Source organism: Cucumis sativus, chromosome 5 (genome assembly GCF_000004075.3).
Source record: "Cucumis sativus cultivar 9930 chromosome 5, Cucumber_9930_V3, whole genome shotgun sequence".
NCBI lineage: Eukaryota > Viridiplantae > Streptophyta > Magnoliopsida > Cucurbitales > Cucurbitaceae > Cucumis > Cucumis sativus.
Genome location: NC_026659.2, coordinates 9,641,698 through 9,665,525, shown reverse-complemented (window position 1 = coordinate 9,665,525; position 23,828 = coordinate 9,641,698). Strand labels below are relative to the sequence as shown.

The 23,828-nt window shown below is 31.2% G+C and overlaps 2 protein-coding genes across 7 annotated transcripts in view; one reads left to right on the top strand and one right to left on the bottom strand.

Moving 5' to 3' along the window:
* Positions 1-11,476: 11,476 nt before the first annotated feature.
* LOC101207332 lies at positions 11,477-16,945 on the top strand. 3 transcript variants are annotated; one of them, XR_004216422.1, is made up of 6 exons: positions 11,477-11,634; positions 11,732-12,001; positions 14,283-14,417; positions 15,065-15,121; positions 16,054-16,277; positions 16,681-16,945. XR_004216422.1 is itself a non-coding variant. In XM_004140381.3 (6 exons), exons 1-6 carry the CDS (start codon positions 11,545-11,547, stop codon positions 16,744-16,746), a joined length of 753 nt encoding a protein of 250 aa, XP_004140429.1. In that variant the 5' UTR covers positions 11,478-11,544; the 3' UTR covers positions 16,747-16,945. The 3 variants fall into 3 exon arrangements, 2 of the variants coding, with proteins under 2 accessions (XP_031740868.1, XP_004140429.1); XM_004140381.3 differs by having other exon boundaries at positions 11,478-11,634; positions 16,143-16,277; XM_031885008.1 differs by lacking the exon at positions 16,054-16,277.
* A 1,934-nt stretch (positions 16,946-18,879) lies between these two features.
* LOC101215241 (DNA repair protein XRCC2 homolog) overlaps positions 18,880-23,828 on the bottom strand; it is a 34,882-nt gene continuing 29,933 nt past the window's right edge. For 2 of the 4 annotated variants that reach the window (XM_031885521.1, XM_011656811.2), the window contains 5 exons: positions 23,654-23,788; positions 21,503-21,593; positions 20,027-20,063; positions 19,834-19,934; positions 18,880-19,172 (listed from right to left, as the gene is read on the bottom strand). In XM_031885521.1, the coding sequence (XP_031741381.1) occupies positions 19,149-19,172; positions 19,834-19,934; positions 20,027-20,063; positions 21,503-21,593; positions 23,654-23,788 (388 nt within the window). In that variant the 3' untranslated portion in view covers positions 18,880-19,148. The remainder of the gene's footprint in view (positions 19,173-19,833; positions 19,935-20,026; positions 20,064-21,502; positions 21,594-23,653; positions 23,789-23,828) is intronic. The other 2 variants (XR_004216716.1, XR_969508.2) reach the window with 2 other exon arrangements.

Below are 23,828 nucleotides of genomic sequence, written 5' to 3'. Positions count from 1 at the left end.
AAGTTGTCCATTGAACCCTTTTTGTAAACTTTCTGTTTCTTAGCATTCTAGGTGAAATTTCTATTTCTAGGTTTGTAGAGTCAACAATTGTGTAGGCATTTTATTTTTGAGACTTGAGTTATAATTATTAGATTTATTTTAAATATAATATGTATTATATGTTATTTTTTCTCTTTTAAATTTATTGTTTTAAAAAGATAACGTTCTAATTAAACATCATGATGGGTGGTGTCTATAAATAGAACATTAGGTATTGGTTATCACTGCCTCATTCAAGTAGTTCACTTTTTTCCATCAAAAAAATTAATTAAGTTAAAGTTACGTTTCCTTCAATCATCAATCTCTTAGAATCATTCATACATCAAGGTATGTGATTCTCTAACTAAATTTAATTTGTGAAAATCATGTAGTTCAAAGATCTTGACATTTATTGTTTTATACAATGTTATGTTTTTGTTGCGTAATTATGAAAATAAAACTTACATATGGTATCAGAGCCAAGTCGATGACTTATGATTTTTTATTGATGTGTAAGAAATAAATTATGTTTCGGGTGCAAAATAATTTTGTTTGACTTTTACTTAATAGATGAAGAACTCCCTTGGATGAGAAAGATTAACAAAATAATAATAGTAAATAAATAAATAAAACGAAAGGTATTTAAGAAATCACAACAAACTCGAGTTTAATTTAATTAAGTTTTCTTTGATTGATTTTTCATGGATTAAGTTTTTTGATGTGATTGTTTTTATTTATTAAATTTATTATTGCTTTTTATATTGAAGAATTCACGTGGATTTCAAAATTGATCTAGTTGGTATAAATCTATTGTTCTTAGATTTTCAAAATCTATGCAACTACTTATAAAGTCATATCAAAGAAACGTTATAATTAATGATGATCACATAAATTATGTATCATTTATATTTTATGTATTATGGATATATAATGATAATGATTTATAGTATTCACTTATCCTAGTGATTTAAATTATGTCGTTTAGATTGAATGAGAGTTTTAATAAAATTATTTGTAATATCAATATTTTGCAAAATTACGTTATTTTATATCTATATGTTAGGAATAATTTGTTAGTCACCAAAATGACCAAATTAGTAAGTTATATAGATATCAAATGTATTTGACGAAAACAAAATAGATTTTAGAAATCGAAGGAAATCTTTTATCTTCTTATCATGAAAAGAAATTTTTTGTATCTTCTCATCATGAAAAGAAAAATATTTTATCTTCTTATCATGAATTTTTTTTTTTATTATGAAAAAGAAAATAAAAATAAAGAAAAAGATGAAGATCACAAGGAGATAATCACATTGTTAAATCTAGAGTTTTCCAAAATTCATATACTTTTCTTTTTGGATTAAAGTTATTGGAGATTAATTAGATTTTTAATTATTTCATTAATGTTACTATTTTTAAAATATGTATTTGTTTGTGATTATTTGATATCTATAATATAAATAATTTGTTAGCTGTCATTAATTTTTTGGTCATCAAAGGGGCCAAATTTATTAAGTGTTCTATAAATATCAAATTAAAGTTTAAGTTACTTCAATTATTAATGTTTGCAATTGTTTTGTTGCAATATATTTATGTTATGAATAATTTGTTAGTCACCAAAGTGGCCAAATTAGCAAAACTAATAGATATATTACAGTGATATTGTTTTGCAAATTAAAGAAATAATTATTTGTGATTATTTTAATATGATATCTATATTATGAATAATTTGTTAGTCATCAAAGTGGTCAAGTTAGTAAGTTCAATAGATATCAAATTAAAAGTTGATTCAATTACTCTTGTTCATTTGATGATAATGAATGAAATGATATTATGAAACATTAATGATTTGTGATGACTTTATTGATTTTCATTATTATAAAAAAATTAATTTGTCGAAAGGTAATTAGTAGTTTTATAATTTTAAATTTTATTGTTGTTAATTTAGATGTTTGACTAGATAATATTAGTATATCCAAAGATAACAAATGTATCTAACTTGAGTATTTAAATTACCAATTATATGAAACTAAATCTAGAAATATTATACATTGGCGTGCCTTCCGAAGAACAGCTTCAATGTATGAGTATGATTATTTAATCTTATATGAATCTGTGTTATATCTTTACATTTATTTCTGAAAGCAATAATGTATAAGTATATTTATTTTGTAATTGCATCATCTGTTTTTGTTTCTCTTCATTCGCATGCTACGTCTATTATCAATTTTAACGAACCTAATTTTTTTGATTGGTACAAACAAATCTAATTCTATTTTGGATTTTTGGATCTTGATTTGGCATTCGTAAGTGAGAAACCTGTTGCACTTACTTTTGCTAGCAATGATGAGGATAAATCTTTCTATAAAGCTTGGAAAATATCAAATAGATTGAGCCTAATGTTTATGTGAACAATTGTAGTAAATAGTATAAGTCCACAATTACAATATTGAAAATGTCAAGGATTTTATAAGATTTATAGAAAATATGATGAGAAATCACATTGTTTTGACCAATTTGCTAAATTTCTAGAAAGTCGTGTTATATGTGCTCAATACACAATATCAAAACACCATAACAAAATGATGTTGTAGAAAGGCATAATTGTACATTAATGAATATGGTTAGAAAAACATGTTAATCAATTTGTCTTTACCAGTGTCCTTATGGATGTATGCACTAAGAACCGCTCAATATTTATTAAACAGAGTTTCTAGTAAATCAATTCTAAAGACACATTTTGAATTGTGAACAGTAAAGAAATCTAGTTTAAGGCACCTACATGTTTGGGGCTCTCAAGCAAAAGTAAGAATTTATAGTATGTAGGAAAGGAAACTGGATTCAAGAACAATCAATGGTTTCTTGGTTATCTAAAAAAGTCAAAGGTATAGACTTTGTTGTCCTAAACACAATATGAGAGTACTTGAAACTAGAAATGTAAGGTTTGTTGAAAATGACATAATTAATGGAAGTTTGGAACCACATAAAGTGGAAATTCAAGAAGTTAGGGTAGAAATTCCTTCATCTATAACTTCTTCTCAAGTTGTTGATGTAGTTGTTGACTTTGTTAACAATTCACAAGAAGAACAAATTTAATGATCAAACACCACATAATGAACCTGTAACTAAGGGACAACAAGAAATAAAGTTAAGAAGATTTATAAGACAAAGAAGATCAGCTATGCTTGATGACTACGTGGTTTATTTTGCATTAGTCAGAATTAGACTTAAGTATTAATAATGATTCAGTTTTGTTTTCACAAGTCATTAAAGAAGATAATTTTGCCAAATAAAGAAGATCAGTTATGCTTGATGACTATGTGGTTTATTTTGCATTAGTCAGAATTAGACTTAAGTATTAATAATGATTCAGTTTTGTTTTCACAAGTCATTAAAGAAGATAATTTTGCCAAATGGTTAGATGTCATGAAAGAAAAATTAAAATCAATGAATAATAGTGAAGTCTATGATCTTGTAGAATTGCCTAAAGGAAGTAAAAGAGTTGGGTGTAAATGAGTCTTTTATGACCAAACGTGACTCAAAATGGCTATATCAAATGACACAAGGATAGACTTGTTGCCAAATGTTATACTCAGATAGGTGACAGTGATCACTACAAAGAGACTTTTTCTCCTGTCTCCAAAAAGGACTCATTAAGAATTATTATGACTTTAGTAGCTTAATAGCTCCTTATGATTAAAGTTTCATCAAATGGATGTAAAAACTGCATTTCTAGATGGAAATTTAGATGAAGAATTATTCGTCGATCAACTAGAAGATTTTATGGTTGAAGAAAAGGAACATATGGTGTGTAAATTAAAGAGATCAATATATGAACTTAAATGAGCTTCCAGACAATAATATCATATTGTATCTTGCAATGATATCATCACATCTTTTGGTTTTAAATAAAACATCGTTGATCGATGTATATACCTAAGGATTAGTGGGAGTAAGTTTAATTATAATCTTTGTTCTATATACTTACTTACAAGAGATCAGATCATCTTAAGGTGATTGGATATTCATATTCATATTTTACTAGGTGTGTGGATACACAAAAATCCAGTAATTTTGGCTATTTGTTTCTATTAGTTGAATGAGCAATTTCATGGAAAAGTGCAAAATAGGTTATTGTCATTGCATCCACTGTGGAGGTTGAATTTGTAGCATGCTTTAAGGAGTTCATGGTTTATAGTTGTAGACTTGGAATTGTTGACAGTATTGTCAAGCTGTTGAGAATTTATTGTGATAATTCTGCCACAATTTTCTTCTAAAAAATTGACAATAGTTTTCTTCTTCTTTGCCTTTTGTGTAGCAATGGATTCATCTAGCGGTTATTTACCATTACCATTGAACCAATACGTTGCCATCAAGTTTAGGCCAACCGATCAACAATTTCTTTTTTAACTTTATTGTAAGATTAATGATCCGTCGTATCTTCAAGGAGCTATTTTTTATCACTACAGTGGAACCGAGCCATGGAAAATCTGGCAAAGTTTTAAAGACATTGATGGCGAAGATCTCTACTTCATTACTAAACTCAAGAGGTCGACGAAGAACTTTGGACAATTGTCAGCAAACATCAAATGCAAGATTGGCTTCGCCTGACTTGGAGTGGCGAGAATTCAATCACTCCAATTTTCGCAAATGAATGATGAACAAATAATTGGTTATCATAGGTATGTTCTTTGGTTTCCATTTTTGTTAAACTTGTTTTCAATATATATTGTCATTGTTGCGTTTGTTTTACGTTATTAGGAAATTGTGATGGTGTTTTTATTTGGTATTTTGTGATAAATTATATGATTTTGTAATGTATATGTATGAGAATGACCAGTTATAAGAACATCAAGGATGGATAATGCATGAATATAGCTTGCATCAAGGTTATTTGGCTTATCAATATGTCGACCCTAATAATGTTTTATGTCAAATAAGGAGGATTGAAAGGGCTAAAAGAAAATTAGAAATACCATGTGAGTTGCAACAAACTAATAAGAAAAGAATAAACACCAAAAATCTCTAGTAATGAAAGACCAAAGACAAAAGCAAAGAAAAGATGTTTTGTTGATTAGTTGCAATCAATAGAGCCAAGATTAATGACATGTGAGCCGATCTACAACTCAAATATCATGCATGATATAGCCACTCATCAAGATACTAGTGTTGTGGACCATGTGTCCAATATATATGACTGCTAAACAAGATAATATCGATACACTTGATATGCCTATAATGATCACAAAAGAAAGTCGTTTGAGTATTGAATACGTACCTTGCATGCTCATTGACAACAGATGAAAAGATCATAGTCTAAATTTAGGAGGCTTGAATGGCTATGAGCAAAGATTAATGACATCTAAGACGATCTACAACTTAGATCTCATGTATGATAAGACCACTAATTTAGATAGTGGTGTTATGGCTCACATGATCAATATTATGGCCACTAATCAAGATAATGTTGATATGTTTGACAAGCCTTCATTGTTCACAAATGAAAGCGCTAGTTTTGGTACTGAAAACACACCTTATGTGATCATTGACGATGAATGGATAAATAGTATAAATTTATGTGAATTCAACGATGATGACTTTCCATTTTATATTCCTAGCACCTTGGATTAGATATCATGTATTTACAAATTTTGATTCGACATACTATTCATGGTAAAAGACATTCATTGGAAAATGAATACAATTTATTTTTTATTTTTTTAATACAATGAATATCATTCATAGTTATTTATTTTTTAAATTGATTCGTCTTTATTATTGTTTAATCAATAAAATATATAAAATTAGGTTAATCTTCGTAAACATAACCAATCGAAAAAATATTTACGGCTAGTGTAAAAAATAAAAAAAGCATAAAACTTGCCACTTTTTTTAAAATATTTCAGGTTCGTTCTTTCTTTTCATCTTCTTTCTTTTCTTCCTCTTGTGCGATTTGTTTCTTTCCATCATATTTTTTTATCTTGTTTTAATGGCCTACCCATTATTTATTTATGCTCTCATCTTTTAAGGCCCTAATCATTTGCAAAACTATCCCTTATTATAACTTATTTTGTCATTTTTGCAAGTGTCCTAAACAATCCAAATTTACATATTTTTTCTAAACAATCCAAATTTACATATTTTTTCATAAAATTCCAATAGTTATATTTTGTCATTTTTGCAAGTGTCCTAAACAATCCAAATTTACATATTTTTTCGTAAAATTCCAATCTACAACATGAGCTTAGCTCAATTGGCACATGTATGTTTATGTAGACAAGAGGTCTCAGGTTTAAATTTCCACAAAAAAATATATTTTTCAATTACTACATTTTTTTGCAATAAAATATATGTCGTTCTTCTTGCCGCTCTGCCATTACACTAACCAGTTCAATCACAAAGTTATTATAATAAATCACACCCATATGAAAACAAATAGTTAACATTTTAATATGTATATGTTATGATACACTTTGTAATCTTCATAAACTAGGATTAACTAATAACCATTTTTTGTTAAAGATAGTTTACATAAAAAAGAATAAACATTGACATCTTTAGCTACCAACAAGTCTAAAATAAGTAGATTGGAACCAAAATTTTGCTATCAACCATACAAAAAGTTTTATATCAATCAATTGCTCCAAGTTGGCTTCACTTCTCCAATGGATTCTTCCAAATCTTCTTTTGGCTTCACCAGCTAGTAAGAAAACAAAATCTCATTTTAGAGTATGACTAAAAAACATTCCCTAAAAGAAGATTGTAATTAAAGTTAATTATATCTACGTAGATATAATATTTATATTTTATTATAAATATTCTCGTTCAATAATATATGTATGTTCCATTTTTTTTTCCCAAAATCTCAAACCAACGGAATTTATACTTTTTTTTTCTTTTTATAGAAATGTAGCTCACCTCCTTCGAGTGGTGTACAAGTAACATAGTTTTTTTTTTCTCTAAACTCAGCCTTTCCATAATCTTAATAATTGGAAACTATACACCATAAGAACAATAAAACCATAAGAACGCAAACAAATAATTACAAGAGATGGGAGGTTAACCACAAACCTTGACATTAACTTCCATATGTGTCCTACCAAGCTCCTTAATTGTTGGGAGTACTCAAAATGGAAGATTAACACCCTCAGTAATACGATATCTGCAACAAAAGAACAAGAGATTATATAAGATATAGGAGAAGAAATACTTTGCACATACGTGTGTAAGCATGAAAATGTCTTCTATGAGTTGAACCTCGTCAAATTTACACATTGGCTAAAAGTAATATCATCAAGCTCAATTGTTTTACCACTACAGAATAAATCATAAAAAAAAAAACGGATAACTTATTAGATGAAACCAAAACGGGGGAATCATTAACTCTGTATTATAGTAATTATTGTACCAGACCAATGAAATATAAGAAAATAAAGAAAATGTGAAACTTAAATCTCTTCTTGAACCCTAATGATATTCAACACTGCTTCTGAGCTATAGTAAACATGAAAGAAATGCGTAAACCAAGGTACTCTTCACCGCAAAATTCAGAAGATGAGAAAAAAGGAATTATTCAACTACTTATAATTGTTTTTTTCTTTTTCTTTTTTTTTCCTCCTTGTATAAGTTCAGGAAAATCGCACCAGACAACTTGTTTAGCATGAAAGTTCTCTATAATGGACTTTAAATATTGCAGAATAAGCAAGAGTAGAGAAAAACTTCATGATACACAAGAAGTTAAATAGAAAGCACAAAAACTGACTCATTAGTACACAAACAAACGTGACAAAGCTTACCATTAAATTTAGAAGAAAAAAGAGAAAATAAGAAGAAATACAACATAAAGAAAGAGCAAAACCATTTATTTCTCATTAAAATATAGTATGGCAGTAGAGTATCATTGAAGTCACACCCATGAGAAACTACCATTTTGCTGGACGAGACTTCAACTGAGCTTAGATTCTTTCTCAAACCAATCTTATATCTTTTAAACCAAACTAAAATCAGGCATTCAAGAAATAAAGAACTTAATAAGAATATGAAAAAATGAAGAAGAATTCAATCTAGCTTCTAGTTTTCCTGTTAAATGCTATTTTCATGCAACGATCGATCACCAAAAATCATTGATGTGCAACACAAACAACTTGTTTACCAAAGTTATCTCCACAAAAAAGTCCATCAAATGGTGCTTGGAGCATTTTCCAATCTTTCTTTTACATCTTCAATATAAACAATCTACCCCTGCTTGTAGTAGTTACTAACCTATTCCTAGAAACGTGAAAACAAGTGCAGGTAATGGTTTTGAAGAAATAATCCCTTTATGTTGAGCTAACTACAAAGGAAGAATCTAGAAGTCACTATCAAGGAAGCATACATAAACATGTTGACAAGAATCTAAAGAACCATTCCTATAAAAGCAAAACTATGAGAGATGTTTTTCCTACAACGAACCATCAATATATCACATAAACCATCAAAGAAAAAAATTTCAATAAGCAAAGCAGTGAAAGAATCTATATCAATTCCATGAGCAAATGGGAAAAAATGAGATACACAAAACCGGTGAAATCTTTGTTGGCTACAAAATACATCAATATTCACTTGGCACCTTTAAAATTAGCTTGCCGTAAAATATTAGTCAATTTAGACATTTCTGAAAATTTTGGGTCAATCTTGTAATATGGTATACCATTTAAGTCATCTGAGTCAAAAACCATTTTTTCCTCAAATTTTCTAATCCAACATAACCCAACACAAAATTTAAGTCAATCTAACCTTTACTATTTGAGTTGAGTAATACGAGTTGATCGAGTTACTGGTTTTTTTTAATACCCCTGACAAATAGTGTTTAAAGTGGTACTAACACTTCCCACACTTGTGCGGCTATTGTTTGTCAAGTTCAAAGTTCAAATAACCTCACTTGCACCTTAAAACAATTATTTGTTCTTTCTTTTCTTTTTTAATTTTGTCCAAATGCAAAATAGTCTATGAACTTTTGCTTCTAAAAACAAGCTCAAGCAATTTTTTTTGTTTTCTTTTTCTTACTCATCTTTGTGTATTCTCACTAGATAAAGTGTTCATGATTCTAACTCTTTTTGACGAGTGCTCGTTTGTCAAGAGTGTGTTCTACTAATACTGGAAACAACAATGTAAGATTATTAGCATCAACGGGTGCATTTAACACTAAAGGCATGTTGCTAGTACTTTACATTATTTAGATAACACAATAACATTAATAAGAATAAGAATAGCATAATCCATATGGTCTATCAAAGTAGTTGAATTGATGATAAAGTGATTTATTGATAATTGACACACACTCCTAACCTTACAATTTGGACTTCAATTCTACATTTTCACATGTTTATTTTACTAAAAAACGTATTCAATTTATGTGGTCAACTACGACAAATCCAAATTTCACATTCAACAACAAAATAGCAATGGGTATAACGTACAAGTAGAAGTTTGTGTTCCTTTCCCCATTTGAATTCTCTTGCCATTCATTGGGCCAACTCAATTCTAAACATGAGATGAGTAGAAAAGAAAAGAAAAAAATATTAATCTTCCCGCAATATAAATTTACATCCTTCATTACGTTAGGTTTTGTACTAACAATCGTGTGAGACTTATAATTATATTAATTAAATCTTTAATGTACCAATTTAAACTCTCAAATAAGATTTTTTTTTATAAAAAAATTGTTTAGGCAATAATTCTAATTATCCAATATTTGAAGAAGTCTACTCATATGTAAACCAATTAATATATGGATGGTTTGTCTGTTAAACGTAATTTTGGACCAAATAGTAGAATCGAGATCAAGTAAAAAGAGAAACAACAAAGTAAATAAGATAGAAGGATTTTGGACAAAAGTAACAATTTAGACTGGGCCTAGAAAAGGGTATTAGTTCTTGGCCTATGGCATCATGCACAGCCTCAACCAAACCAAAGATTGAGCCTAAAAACTACCTAAAGGAGCATGCCTCTGACATACTTGAACCCAAATGATCAAAAGACTCAAAATATTGGCTAAGAGTAGGTGCTCGACCTTGGCCTTAACTAAAGTCGAACCTATTAGAATATATATCAAATGACGCACACCTTAGCTGTGTGAGTCAAATGATAGCTCCAATGCAACTCAACAAACACATAGGTAAGTAAGTTCGTTTTAATATTTTTTTTTATTTGCTGCATACCGCCACCTTAGTGTGCATCTATATTTGGAAGCATGTATTCTTTTTTAATTATAAATTTTATTGTTATTGTCGTGTTAAGATTATGTATACTCTGTTTGAATTTTAATATCAACACGAACTAAATTGATTTAGAAGATTACATTTAATTTAACTATAAATAAGTCAAACAACAAGTGTCTTAATTAATATACTTAAAAAAAATTTAAGAAATATTTTAAAAAATAACAAAATGAACAAAAAAAAATCTCCAAAATATAATAAAACTTTAAATTCTATAACTTTAAATTCTATAGATAGATATTGATAGTCATTAAGGGCCCGTTTGGTAACGTTTCCGTTCTCGTTCTTTGCTTATGTTTTCATTTTTTAAGAAATGGACGTGTTTAGTAACGTTTTCTGTTTCTTGTTCTAGAAAAAGTAGAAAAGTTTCTCATTTTATAAGGAATTATTGGAAAAAACAATAGTTTCTTTCGTTCCCGTTTCTCAATTATTTCTATTGATTTCTTTTTCATTTTTCTCAATTATTTCAATTGGTTTCTTTTTTCTTTTTCTCAAATTTTTTAATTTCATTTTCTTTTTTTTTCCAATTCTTTTTCTATTTTATTTTTCTTTTTCATTTTCCTCGGGTGATTTTCTTTTTCTTCCTCTTATTTCCATATTCTTCTCCAAATAACCACCATCCACGTGGATTCCATTTTCTTCCTCTTATCTCCACCGTCTTTCTCAAATAACCATCCTCTTCCTCTTCCTCTCATCGTTTTCACTGTCTTCCTCTTCACTGAGGGTTTCGATGCTCCTCTTCGTCGTGGATTTTCGTCTTTCTCTCGCCGACTCTGTCCTTCAAATCCCAATCTTCATCTCGTTCTCCATAAGATTACAAGAAGGTCTTCCATATAGGTTTGATAATTCTATTTTTTTTTATGTTTAATGGACGACATATTTTTGTTTGATGTTTAATTGAATTAAATGTGAATAAAATATAAAATAAATCTCAAAGAAACAATTATCAAATACATTTTTTTTTCGGTTTCTTTTTTTCAAAAAACAAAAAACAGAAACAATTATCAAAAACATTTATTTTTGTTGTTCTAAAAAAAAGAAGTAACCATGGTATTGATAGAAAGAAAAATAAATCTATCATGTTATCATTGATGAAATTTGATATTTCGATATGATTAATCAATATTTGAAGCAAGTTGCATCAATTTATGTAATTATCATTGATTTACAAATAGAATTAATGAAAGAAAAAGAAGAGAAAAATAAGCCGTGTGGGTCTAGAATTGCAAAGCAAACAAGTGGTTCAAATTAATGTGAAAGTGAAAACATGAATACAGCAATTGGAAGCCACATCCTTTCTCAAATTCTTGATTCTCCACTCCCCGTTCCATTTCGATCCCTCCGATTATCCTCAAAGGTAATGTTCACGCACTAATTTTCAGTTATTTTTTCCCATTTCAGTTTCCCTAAACCTGTCTCTAATCAATGAAACCGATTGATTATTTTTTTTGCAGATTATGACGAGCGTAACGTTTGGCCACCAGAGTAATTGGTCGCCCGGGATTGGGATTCAAGAGCATCTAGGTAGAACAAAGATTTCTCGGGTGGATTGTTGTCCATTTCTTCCTTCCACCCACCATGGGAATCATGTTGCTTACTGTCGCCGGAGAACTGGACGGCAACTCAGACCTGTTTTTGCCGGTTCCATCGACGGTGCCATGGATCCCGATGACCCCGATCATCGGATTAATGACAGTGAGAGTCCTAAAACAGAAAATGAAGGGGTTAGTACTCGACTGCTTTCACTTAACATATTATCTATCGTTTTTAACTTCTAAATATTTCTCCAACATAGTTGTTTAGACATATACCTTCAATTGAGTCCCCATTCCCATATAGCTTGAACTCAAAAGAAAAAGAATTCCAATTCTAAACTTCTCAATTTGCTGCCCTGAATGTGACTTGCTTAAACTATATAGATACTGTCGACTCCTTTCTTAACTAAAAAGAAAGTAAGGATGGGAGGTTTGGTTTAACTTAACTATATAGATATTGTTTGAGGGTTCAACTTTTATCATTTGGAGGTCCAATTTATACAACTATTTGAGTTTGAGGGTCCAATTTTAATCCGTGTATCTTGTATAAGTTTGAGGGCTCAATTTTTCAATGGAAAGTTTGAGAGTTTAATTGCTAGATGTAAGTTAGTTGGTCAGCGTCCATTTTAGCACAGAAACGACACTGAAAGTCAACCAGTCGGTCAAAAACTTAACAGCTATTTTAGCTTTGTACTAACCAACTGACTTTCATCGGTTGTGTCGGTCGGTTTAGTTGATTTTGAGATTGACGAAAGCTTGGACGTGTGACGGCTCACATGGTTGAATGTACAGCGGTGATGTTGGTTGAAATAACCAATGAATCAAGTCATGACAGAGAATAGAAGGGAGGGGATGTAAAAATGGGGAGGAGGTGAAAAGGGAGCTGCAACTCAGAAAAGAAAATGATGAAAAGAACTGAGAGGAGAGAATTGAAGGAAAATCGGGTGAAGAGAGAGAAAAGGAATATGAAGAACCGGAGGAAGTTGGGGAGAGAATGATAACAGAAAAGAGGGGAGAGAGAGAAACTAGACATGTCCACAAGGTGGGGGTGGGTCCGGGAAGGACGTTGAGAAAATTTACGAAAGTTGTTGGCGAGATTCATCAAATGATGGTTACAATGACACGACACATTGAGCAACTTGCGATCAATCAATATCAAGAAAATAAAGTGAGATGGCACTTCAGTTAAGAACTAAGAAGCATGGACACTTCAGTTTGGATAGCGTGTCCGTGTCACTTGGTGGACACCTATTGGACGCCTGCTAGTCCAACAAATGTATTTGACATGCATAGAATACTTATTGAGTAGACTAAAAAGACATAGATGGCAATAGTAATAACTTTTGAGCATAGAATACATCAAGCTAAGTCTTTTAAGCATATAAATGCATCAATTCATTTACTATGAATTTTCTTTTACTATAAAAATGATATACGCATTTAAAAAATGAATATTTTAATAAATGTGTCCTTGCTGTATCGTGTCCTAGATTTTAAAAATATGGTGTGTCGCTGTGTCCGTGTCGTGTCGTATTCGTGTCTCATATCCGTGTCTGTGCTTCTTAGGTTAAGAAAATGAATGTTGGAGCAAAGAAATTTCTACCAAGGAGATCAAACCCGGAAGATTTTTAATTACAAATTTTCCAAGAAACAGAAATGCCATCTTCCAAATAATGTTAGGAACATATTTCATCATGGTAAAAACTCCAAGAATGCAGAAAGAATCTTGGGGTTTTCAACAAAGAGGAGTGTTTTCTGAAATTTTAAAAATTATTTTGATGAGCAAGAGGAAGCTGAGAAAAAAAATTGATGGAAACGTTTGACCATTCTCCATTTTATTTGACTCAACTGTGCTTTGAAAATGAAGTGCAAGACTTCAGCGCAAATAATTCTTTAATTTTTTCTAGAAAATATTCAAATAAGACAAGTAATTGGGGAGGAAGCCAAACCAATCTTTAACCATTCAAATGGAATTTACCCACATATATCAGTCCACAGTCTAGTCAAGATTCATACTCTGCTGGACAACTCAATCAAGCCCTAATCTTTTCATGGCTGTTTTTTCTTCTGTAAGTTCTTTTAGACTTGGTTTAATGTTGTTTTACTATACTTAAAAGTTCAGATCTTGGGATTTGACTGAATGTTATTGCTTGCTAAAGGTTGCAACCTATAAGTATGTGAATTCACTAGCTGTTTTAGGTAATTGAATAATCCTGATTTTTCTCCAAACATCTCTACACTTTTTAAATCCATTTTCAAGCATCACAATTGATATTGAAAATGAGAGTATGTTTCAGTATGATTTTCGACATGAAAAAAGTGATTTTAATCACACTTTCATTATTATGAACCATAGGTTCAATTGAATGAAAAAAAGGATGCAACAAAAATAAGTTTCACGTCACATTTCATGGTTCGTGGCTTCATTTTTCCCGTGTAGACTTAAAATGAGCCATTTATGTTCTTTCAGATGAACTTCGAAATGCTTAGGGAGAACTTGGAGAGATCGGTTGGAACAGATGATTCCAGATTTAGTGGGATTGATCTGGCTACTCTTATCAGAAACAAGTATGGCAAGTCTTATGATGTTCAACTAATAAAGAAGGTATTCAGCTTTGATTCCTTAAATTAAATTACTAATATAGGCTTTTAGGTTGGTTAAACTAGTGTCTGAATTTGAACAAGTGAGTAGTAAGTCTTAATCCTTGAACTTTAAAAGTACTTCACAAGTTCATTGATTTTGTGTCTAATAAGGCCTTGAGCTTTTATTTGGTTACAAAATTGTAAGTTTAACGTGTTCTGTTATTAAGACAATTGATTTAATGCCTACTAATAGATGTTAGGGATCTTTAAGACTAAATTGAAAGGTCAGGTAGATTTGAAAATTTTAAAGCTTTAGAACTGATAAAATACAAAACTGAAATTTCAATTACTTAGATGTCTTTTAAAGTTTAGAGACTTAGTTAATAGACAAAAATTGAAGTTTAGAGATTGAACATGTTTGAGTTTTAACCATACTAGTATTACGTAAACAAATTCGATTCAATTTTGAATTTCTTTTCCACCTATTCTCCCTGAAATCTTACCGTTTCAAAAGTTGATTTGTTGTGCTTATCGTTAAAATTCAAGAATCCAATTTCTCATAAACTCACTTGGATTGTCTAGTTTTCGAGTATGTCATATTATCAGTGTGCTCTGTTCCTTATCTAGACTAACTTATGGATTCCTCATCTTGTTTCTGTCATAATTCAGGAGTTCATGGGACGGAATCTTCTTGCTTTAAATGTCATGTGGAAATACAGAGAGCAGGTATGTAAGACCTAGTCCCCACTTCTACTTCTTTATCAAAATCTTTAATCAACCGAGATCTCTTACAAAATTAGGGGAACCTACCCGTCAATGAATTATAACAAGTTAACAACGGAGAGGTTAATTAAAGGTTACAAAATGGAATTTTTCTGATTGGAATATTGTTCTAACCTCACAATTGAACCTATCTGAACAATTAGGAAATTAGTAAGTAAATTTCCAGTACTATGGAAATATCATATTCCCTCTGCAATCTTTTAATGTTGGTGGCTACCACGACACTTTTAAAAGGATGTGGCGTGGTAGATAATGCTTGGAAGGAGTATTTATTCTCTCATAGTACCCAGAAAGTTTCCTGAAATTGACTGATCTGCCGGAAATTCCTTTAGATAATTGTAGCAAACCAGATTTTGGGAGAAAGGGAAGGATATAGGAGAGGAATATTAGGGGTACATTAGTACTCAGGAATTTTGTTAGGAAAGTCCATAAATGATCAGAAGATCAGAAGATGGGAAAGAAGAAGGTAAGCAATATTTGGAAATCGTATTAGGGCTTGAGAGTTATCTCAAAATTGGGAGAGTACAAGTACCTCAAACACTTGATTTATCTTGTATTTTCAAGATCGTTCATCTTACCATATATCTAGGTCTATCAAGATTTTAATACTTCTAGGCTTCTAGCTGCATTAATTGGGTTGCGTCCAAGAACTAAAAACCAAGCACAAGCTCTAGTAAGATCTCCAAAATTGAAGCATATGTCAGTTAATGATGTTAATGAAACTAAACACGAACAAATAATTTAACGAGTCGAAAGGAAAGGTTATTTTTCAAAAACAATTATAGATAAAATATATTCTTCTATATTTATATCTTCTTCCTGCTCAACATATTTTGATGATTTTTTTAACAATTAGCTATTGACTGTGCATGAAGGAAAATGAGCACTTCACAGAGCATCACTGCCCTAAAAATTTGGGAGATCATTTCACATTTTAAATCTTAGATAATTGTCAATTTCGTAGAAATCATTTCCATTGTCTGAGGAAGAGTATCTATTGCGGCTTGACGGTGTGGCTAATACATTAAAATGCTGGGGAGCCGTTGCCCACATTCGAAACAGCTTAGACAAAACTAAAGATAGGCCTCGGATAGGAAAGGTAAGATTACTGGGAACTAGACTCATTTTTCTGTCTGTCTTTCATTTTTAAGCAATCTCCACTAGAATTACGAACATAAGCTAGCGGGCAAGGATGGAGTTGAAGGGGAAAACTTTCGGTAGGAACCGGCCAAAACGGGTACTTGAGTGTACAGCAAATTGCCTTAGTTCATTTCATTATAAACCTAAGCATAGCTTAGTGGATAAAATGCCTATTATTATCATCTAAACGGTCGTCTAAAAGGTTGATCAAATAGTAGAATTACTATGACCCATTGAGTTAAAAGGCAAGCTAGAAAACTTGATGATCTTTAGCATGCTGACTTCACATGTGTTGGTTGTGTTTTGATAGCTTTGTATTTTCTTATGGAATATGATCATTGATTGTTCTCGACACTTTGCAGGCAGTCAGTATTTTTATCGACATGGACGAGTCTGGTGGTCGTGCCAATGAGTGGATATACAAGTAGATTACTTACACGAACAAAATTTAAATGTATATTTCTTATATATTTTTTTGTATAGGTAAAAAATCTAATAAAAACACATTTTATTTATGGGTTAGTTGCATAAATGAAAAAATGATAGCATATCTAGTGCACGGATAAAGTAATTGCATATACAACACAACAAGAATGAGTAAAATACTAAAGTACTCAAGTGCAACCATCATTTTGGACGTTTCTTCTCTAACTTTAATTAAAATCAATAATTGATAGCGTATATCACTAATTGTAACTATCAACGATAGATGCTACACTGATTTCAATTTGAGAAATGATTGTTTCACATACCTTTTTCTCGATTTTCTCATGTTGAAAGCTATCACTGATAGCTACAATTAGTCAATATCACCGATTTTTGATGTCGGTTGTTGTCTTTATTAGCTATTATTAGTGACAATTTTTTATTTATTACCATTGCGAGTGTTGTTTCTTGATTTTTCCAAAACTAAAAGTTATCATTGACAGTTACTATCAATAATAAGCCGTTATTAGTGTTAGCAGTTATTAATAATAGCTTTTAATTTAAGAAATGTATTATTAGTTAATATGATTGAGAATGACTATCAATGATAAAATACAACTACAAGCAATAGTTTCAAGGATATCACCAATAGCAATTTGAGGAATTCTGCCATAGTGTTGGTTGTGGGAGAGATAGAGAGAAAGGATTTTTTTTTTTTTAATCTTAAGTGTGTTTGGAGGAAGGGTTATCATAACCATTTCTAAACTCCTTTAGTCCTACCTTAGCTCTACCTCAAACCTACCTTAACCCTTCCTCAATCATTCCTTATTTATAATTAAAGGAAATTTACGTAAATAGAAGAAAATGAAAAGTATTTACATTAGCGAGTTCCTTAACCATTTCTTCTATTAGTGAACTCACTTATCTTTTTTGTAAATTATTTTAGACCAAGCTAATTAATCAACATTCATTAACTAATGAGTTCGTTCTATTAAAGTCCCGTTGTTGCACTTTTTCACTATAAATATATATTTGTCCACTTGATATTAACCATGATTAGTAAGTTAACCTTTCACAGATTATTCGTAATCTCACCTGAATCAATTTACCATTTTACTCTTGAGATTACTTCTTGTTCCTTAAGTACTACTAATCCTTTTACAAACAACTAGTTTAAGGTCCAACTTATAAACTGAATCTCTCTCAGGCTAATGAAAGGGTAGAGCCCTTTGTTCAAGAACTGGATTCAATGCATAAGGAAACAACCTATCTACTGACTCTAATGAGGTTAAGAGTGAATTCAAACTTACACCCTATGTCTCCAGCCATCTGCCCGATCGTACCCCTAAAATGGGATGCACATTGGACCAGCATTGATGAGTTGCCCTCAACTATAAAAATCTAAGGATAATCTCATATGAATAGAAGTTCATAGTTAGATCAAGATTAAGGTTAAGTTACCTAAGTCATCAATAATTGAAATAGTTAGTTTTAAACAGTAAATGGTCTTATAATGTAAAAAAGTGACTAAACGGTCTAAAGTAGATGAATTAGGTTGAACACTTTATTCTCGATCTAAAAGAATTTAGCTAGTTAATCTTGTATTGTTGGAGCCCATGGTCTATAGGTTCATTAGGTTCTCTTGCTAGCTCATATGAAATAAACTTAGAATGATGTAATGGAATGAGTCAAATTGTTCGAATTAGGTGAAGAAGAGAACCGATAAATATATGTGATATAGCCGTCAATTACCATATTAGAGACTTTATATTTAATGTGATTTAAATATTAAAAATATGAATGCAGATTCATACATGGAAACTCAAAAATGATGGAAATAGTCAAAGTTGTGAAAAGTCAAAATGTGACCCTTTTTAATTTGTATAGTCAAACTTTAACCGTCGATATATCCAAAGGTGATTGAATCTTGAGAAAATGAATGTGAATTCATGCTTGAAAGGTCGACACAAGTCAAAACAGATAAAATTGTAAAAAGTAAAGAATGTTAACTTTTGGTTTGACAAGTCAAAGTTTGCCTTTGACCAAATGACCATTTTGTCCTTTGATCAAAGTTAGTAAAAAATTTCAACATTTTGTTAGATAATTCTGCTAATTCTAGTAGACTAGGTAAGAGGTTTGAGTGAAACTTAGTTGACCTGAGGTGGCTTTCATACAAAGTTGATGCTATTAGATAGTTGACACCAACATAGTTGATAACCAAAAAAAACACGTCTACTACAATGACAGTGGGTTCTTTTAGCTGTCAATCGAGACCCAAATCATAGGAATGAAACAATAATACAAAAACCATCATTCAACCAACAATAATATTTTAAAAACAAATCCTGGAACTAACATAACATCGTCCAAGAAATGGGCCATAGCAAATGGAAACAAATGGAGTTCAGGGTACTGAAAAGACGCCAGCCTGCAGGTACAATGTAAAATCCAAATTTCTTATGTTAGTTTTACTTACGGAAATACCACAATCTATTCATTTAAAGTTGAGTTTAATGATAGTTTCCTTTCTTTTTCCTTTTTCTTTTTTTGGGTTTAAATCATATTTTAGTGTTTATTTTGCTTCCCAATTTTCTAAATGTTTATTTGAGTCCCAGTACTTCTGAGTTTTAACTTTGGTTCTCTCTACTCTTCTACTTTCAAAATGTTCTTTAATGATTGATTTTGGTTAGAACTTCTAAAAAGGAATCACTTGAAAATAAAATGAAAATATCAAAATAATGACTTTTTGAAATTAAGAACCAAAATAAATTAAAATAATAAAACAACAAAAATGAACCTAAACTAAAAGGGATGAAAGTTAAAAGTATATGAACTAAAAATAACATTTTGAAAGTATAAGAATCAAAACGAATCAAATTCTAGAAGAAAGGGACCAAATAAACATCTTTTTTGTTATCAAGATTGACACATCTTACTTCATGAAAATAAAAAGAGTAAGCGGTTCAACTTTATCTTCCAAAATTTATGATATCAGTATTTTAATATCAAATCAATATACCTTTAGCTTCTAGATTTCATGGCACTTTATTATATACGAGTAGCTTAAGAGAAATAGCTTGGTTTCTCACATTTGTCACAATAAATTTATCGAGGAAACCTAGGGATGGTAGCAGCCATTCAGAAGAATATGTTGGTTGATGCTCACAACTGCTCAATTTAAGATGTTCATCTGAAAGGCAACAAAAAAGTATCAGATTAATGACTGATACAGAAAGTGAATCAGACCACATTAGACTTTTGAGCATAATATGTAATTCAGACCTGAGTTTCGAACAAAAACTCTGTGCGTGACAAAAGACTGCAAAAACCCAAACAAATGAATCTCTTTCATAAGTAATTTTAGAATATCACCCGGATCCTGTACTATGGAACCACACTTAAATGGAATAAAATTTATTCACATGGCATCTTCACTGAAATTTCACTAGTCTTCCATTATTTGTCTAGAAAAATAGAATGTGGTACTCAAATCTTCAAATGGAATCTAGTTAGATGATGTTTTGTATGATTTTTCACGTTTGATAACCATTTGATTATATTTTTTTCTTTCATTTTGTAATTTAAGATTAGAATTTCTAGCTAAATTCTAAAAGAAAACAAAAACAAGATTTTAAAAATCGTTTTTTTAAGTTTACTTTTTTCTTGATAAAATAGACAATTTCAGTGAGAGATAATGAAAAAATTAGAAGGCGCAGCAACAACGAAGCCTCGAGAAAATAACGTTGCAATAAAGGATTCTAGCAAAAGTTAATATGACCCAAAGAATAATTACAAAACACTCTCGATAACAAATTCCAAAGGAAAACATGACAACGAACAAGAGACCAACGATCCTTAGGATCCCTCTCCATACCTCTACAAATCTTATTGTTCCGTTCTCCCTATAAAATCCACAAGATCGCACAAAGGGTAGCAGTCCAAAGAAATAAAGAAATTTAAGTTTTCATAATTTGGCTAGGAATTTGAAAACACTCATAAAACTAGATAACAAAATAAAGAAATCAAAAGATAGAGTATTTATAAGCTTAATTTTAAAAAACAACGAACAAACAGCCAAATAGCTATGGAATAGAACCTATAGCATCGGATTCCAAAATATAGAACAAAGTAATGATGAGGATAGTGGGAGAGAAATGTGCCGTGAGTAATGGTGAGGACAATGCATCCAGCAAATCACTAAATGATGAATTGATTTCAGAGGAAGGTGATGATAACATAACAAACAATACTCTTTTTCCTTTTGGGACTTTCAAAACACTTCATAGATAGATAACAAAGCAAGAATTTTCATACGTGGGAGAAGTTATAGATTTTGAAAAGAAAAAAGCAAAAATCAAATAATAATTAAACAGAATTTTAGTTATCCCCAACACACTATCCTATATTTTAGGAAAATTATTTTAAATAACAAAACTTATTAAAATATTTATAAATATAGCAAAATATCACAATCTATTTATAATAGATTAAGATAGACTACTATATGTGTCTACAAGACCAAGTTAGACTATTATAGATACAAATAGTAGTCTATCTTGGTTTACAAGGTTCATCATAGACAGACTGATATTTTGTAAATATTTTTGTTCATTTTGTTATATTTGAAAATAACCCTATATTTTATGGCCACTGTCTTTAGAAATTAGAACCATGATGTTATTTAACTTTGTAAATATCTCCCTGTTCATTCAGGCAATACTTTATGTTTCATGGTTAAAGACTAGTTATCTTTATTACCTGCCATGCAGAAGGCATATACTCTCGGTACAAACCTAGTCCACCATCGGGTTTCCCATGCTTTAATTCTGACTCTGATAAAGTTTTATCACTGACAAATTCGCCAGGGTTAATATGTCATATCATCTAAAGAAGCATAGAAACGTAATTATTGAAACAAAAAGCCCATAGTTTAACTATTTCTCACTGAATCCAAGTCGGAGGTTTTCAATAATATAAAAGGCGAAACTAATGTTGGACCAGTTAGTTGCAAATTCTCCCACAATTAGAAGATTAGTTGAGATCTACATTCATATTCTAAAGTTCAATATGATAAACCAAGGTAGAGATAACCCTTATGCTCCTAGCACATTTAAACTGAAACTTACAATTGTTGTTTCATATCAATACCTAACAATTTGATCAATTTGAAAATCAAGGTCACGCTAGCATAACATCATTCTCTTTATTCTTTATAGAAGAAACAGTGAAGTTAGTGGTTTCCTATCCAAGAAAAGAGAATGAAAATGAAGCAACCAAAAAATGGACAAGAATGACAAAAGAATTGGTGATAAGTAGCTTCACATCTTAGAACTCAAAATATGCTAACAAGTCTTCAAGCAATTTTATGCATAATAGACGTAGAGAATTGCAACAAGTCGTCAAAGTACATTATTAATATAATTAGATTATTCTTAAGTGATATTAGTTTGGAGATATTATTTGATATTATTTCCTCAAGTGTATTTTTCTATGGTTATATATAAACTTTTACCTCTACTAAATAATTAATGAAATAGAGATTAATTCCATAAAATCAACATGGTATCAGAGCTTTAGGTTTTTCTGTCTCATTGAATTCTAGCTGCCACATCCCGTTCTCTGCCTCCGTTGATCATTCATCGACAGAGGCAGAACCATCCCCTATGTTCCAGATCCGACCTTCAGAATCATCCTCCATTAGCTGAAGCCGCCCCTTAGATCTGCAAATCCGCCGCCGTTGCACCTTCCCTTTGTCGCTCATTGCTGCTCAAATCTGCCACCATCCAAACCCCAGAAACCCCATTCGTTTTCACTAGCATCCGCCGCCCTTGCTTCCCGACCATCTCCTTCATAGTTCTCCGTCCGACCTCTTGTTTTTCCGTTAGCCAAGCAGCCGATTGAACCTTAGTCAGTTGAAGCCGAACGCCCAGCCGAAGAGTTTTGGTTTTGTCCGTCGTCCAAGAAGCTCCGCTTGCCGCTGCGTTTCGTTGCCGTTGCTCCATCTTCTTATGTTGTCCCAACAAAATCCATGAAACCCCATGTCCTCAGATCCTTGCGTCCGCCTCCAATCTGTTCCAGACCTGTCTGATTTTGTTCAGACCCATTCTTCATGTCTGCCTTTGAAGTTTAGATCGAAGCCCAGATCCAACGACGCCTCGATTCTGTTTTTGTTCAGATCCGCTAAGCCTCTCTGCTCCATTCAGTTCAGTTTTTGTTCTGTTCGCCCCAAATTTCCCGTTTAGTGTGATTCTGACTTGCTCTAGTTTAGTTCGTTCGTTCCATTTGATCCGACAAAACACTTCTGTCCAATTCCGACCTGTTTTCGTCCAGCTTTGATTCTACTTTGCTTCAGTTTTGCTCTTTCATTTTGCCCCGAAGTTCTTGTTTCGTTCTTCCTAGGTTCTGTTATAGATCTCTATACGAGGATCTATGTTTCTATCCCAGAAGTTTTTTGTTCGTGGGTTTGTTTTAGCCTAGAAGTTCTTTGTGTGTTTGTTCTTCGGGTTTTTTATTCTATTCTAGATATATTGTTTCTTTTCTTAATTCTTATCAAACTCAAGTTTGTGATTTCAACCTTGAGTTTGAGGGAGGGTATTAATATAATTAGATTATTCTTAGGTGATATTATTCCGGAGATATTATTTGATATTATTTCCTTAAGTGTATTTTTCTATGGTTATATATAAACTTGTACCTCTACTAAATAATTAATGAAATAGAGATTAATTCCATAAAATCAACATACATGACCATGTGAAATATGCAGGCAAATCTATGGATCACCAAAAGTGAAATATTCTAGTTGAATTGAACAGTAAAGTACAAGAAACATAATTCCTCAAGAGTTAAGACTGTCACGTAATTTTTTGTTTCACAGAAAAAAGAAATCCCTTACAGCCTTAAACTCACCGTTTAACTGCGTCAGAAGATCTATCCCCAAAAATGGTTGCTTTTGAAGCAATAACAATACTCGGATGCACTAGTAAAAGCTTTCTAACCTCTTCTACTGCAGCTTCTAGCACATTCGCAAGAGAAAAGCCTTTCCTGCAGAGTAAATATCTAAAATAGTCAGAACACTAGGAAT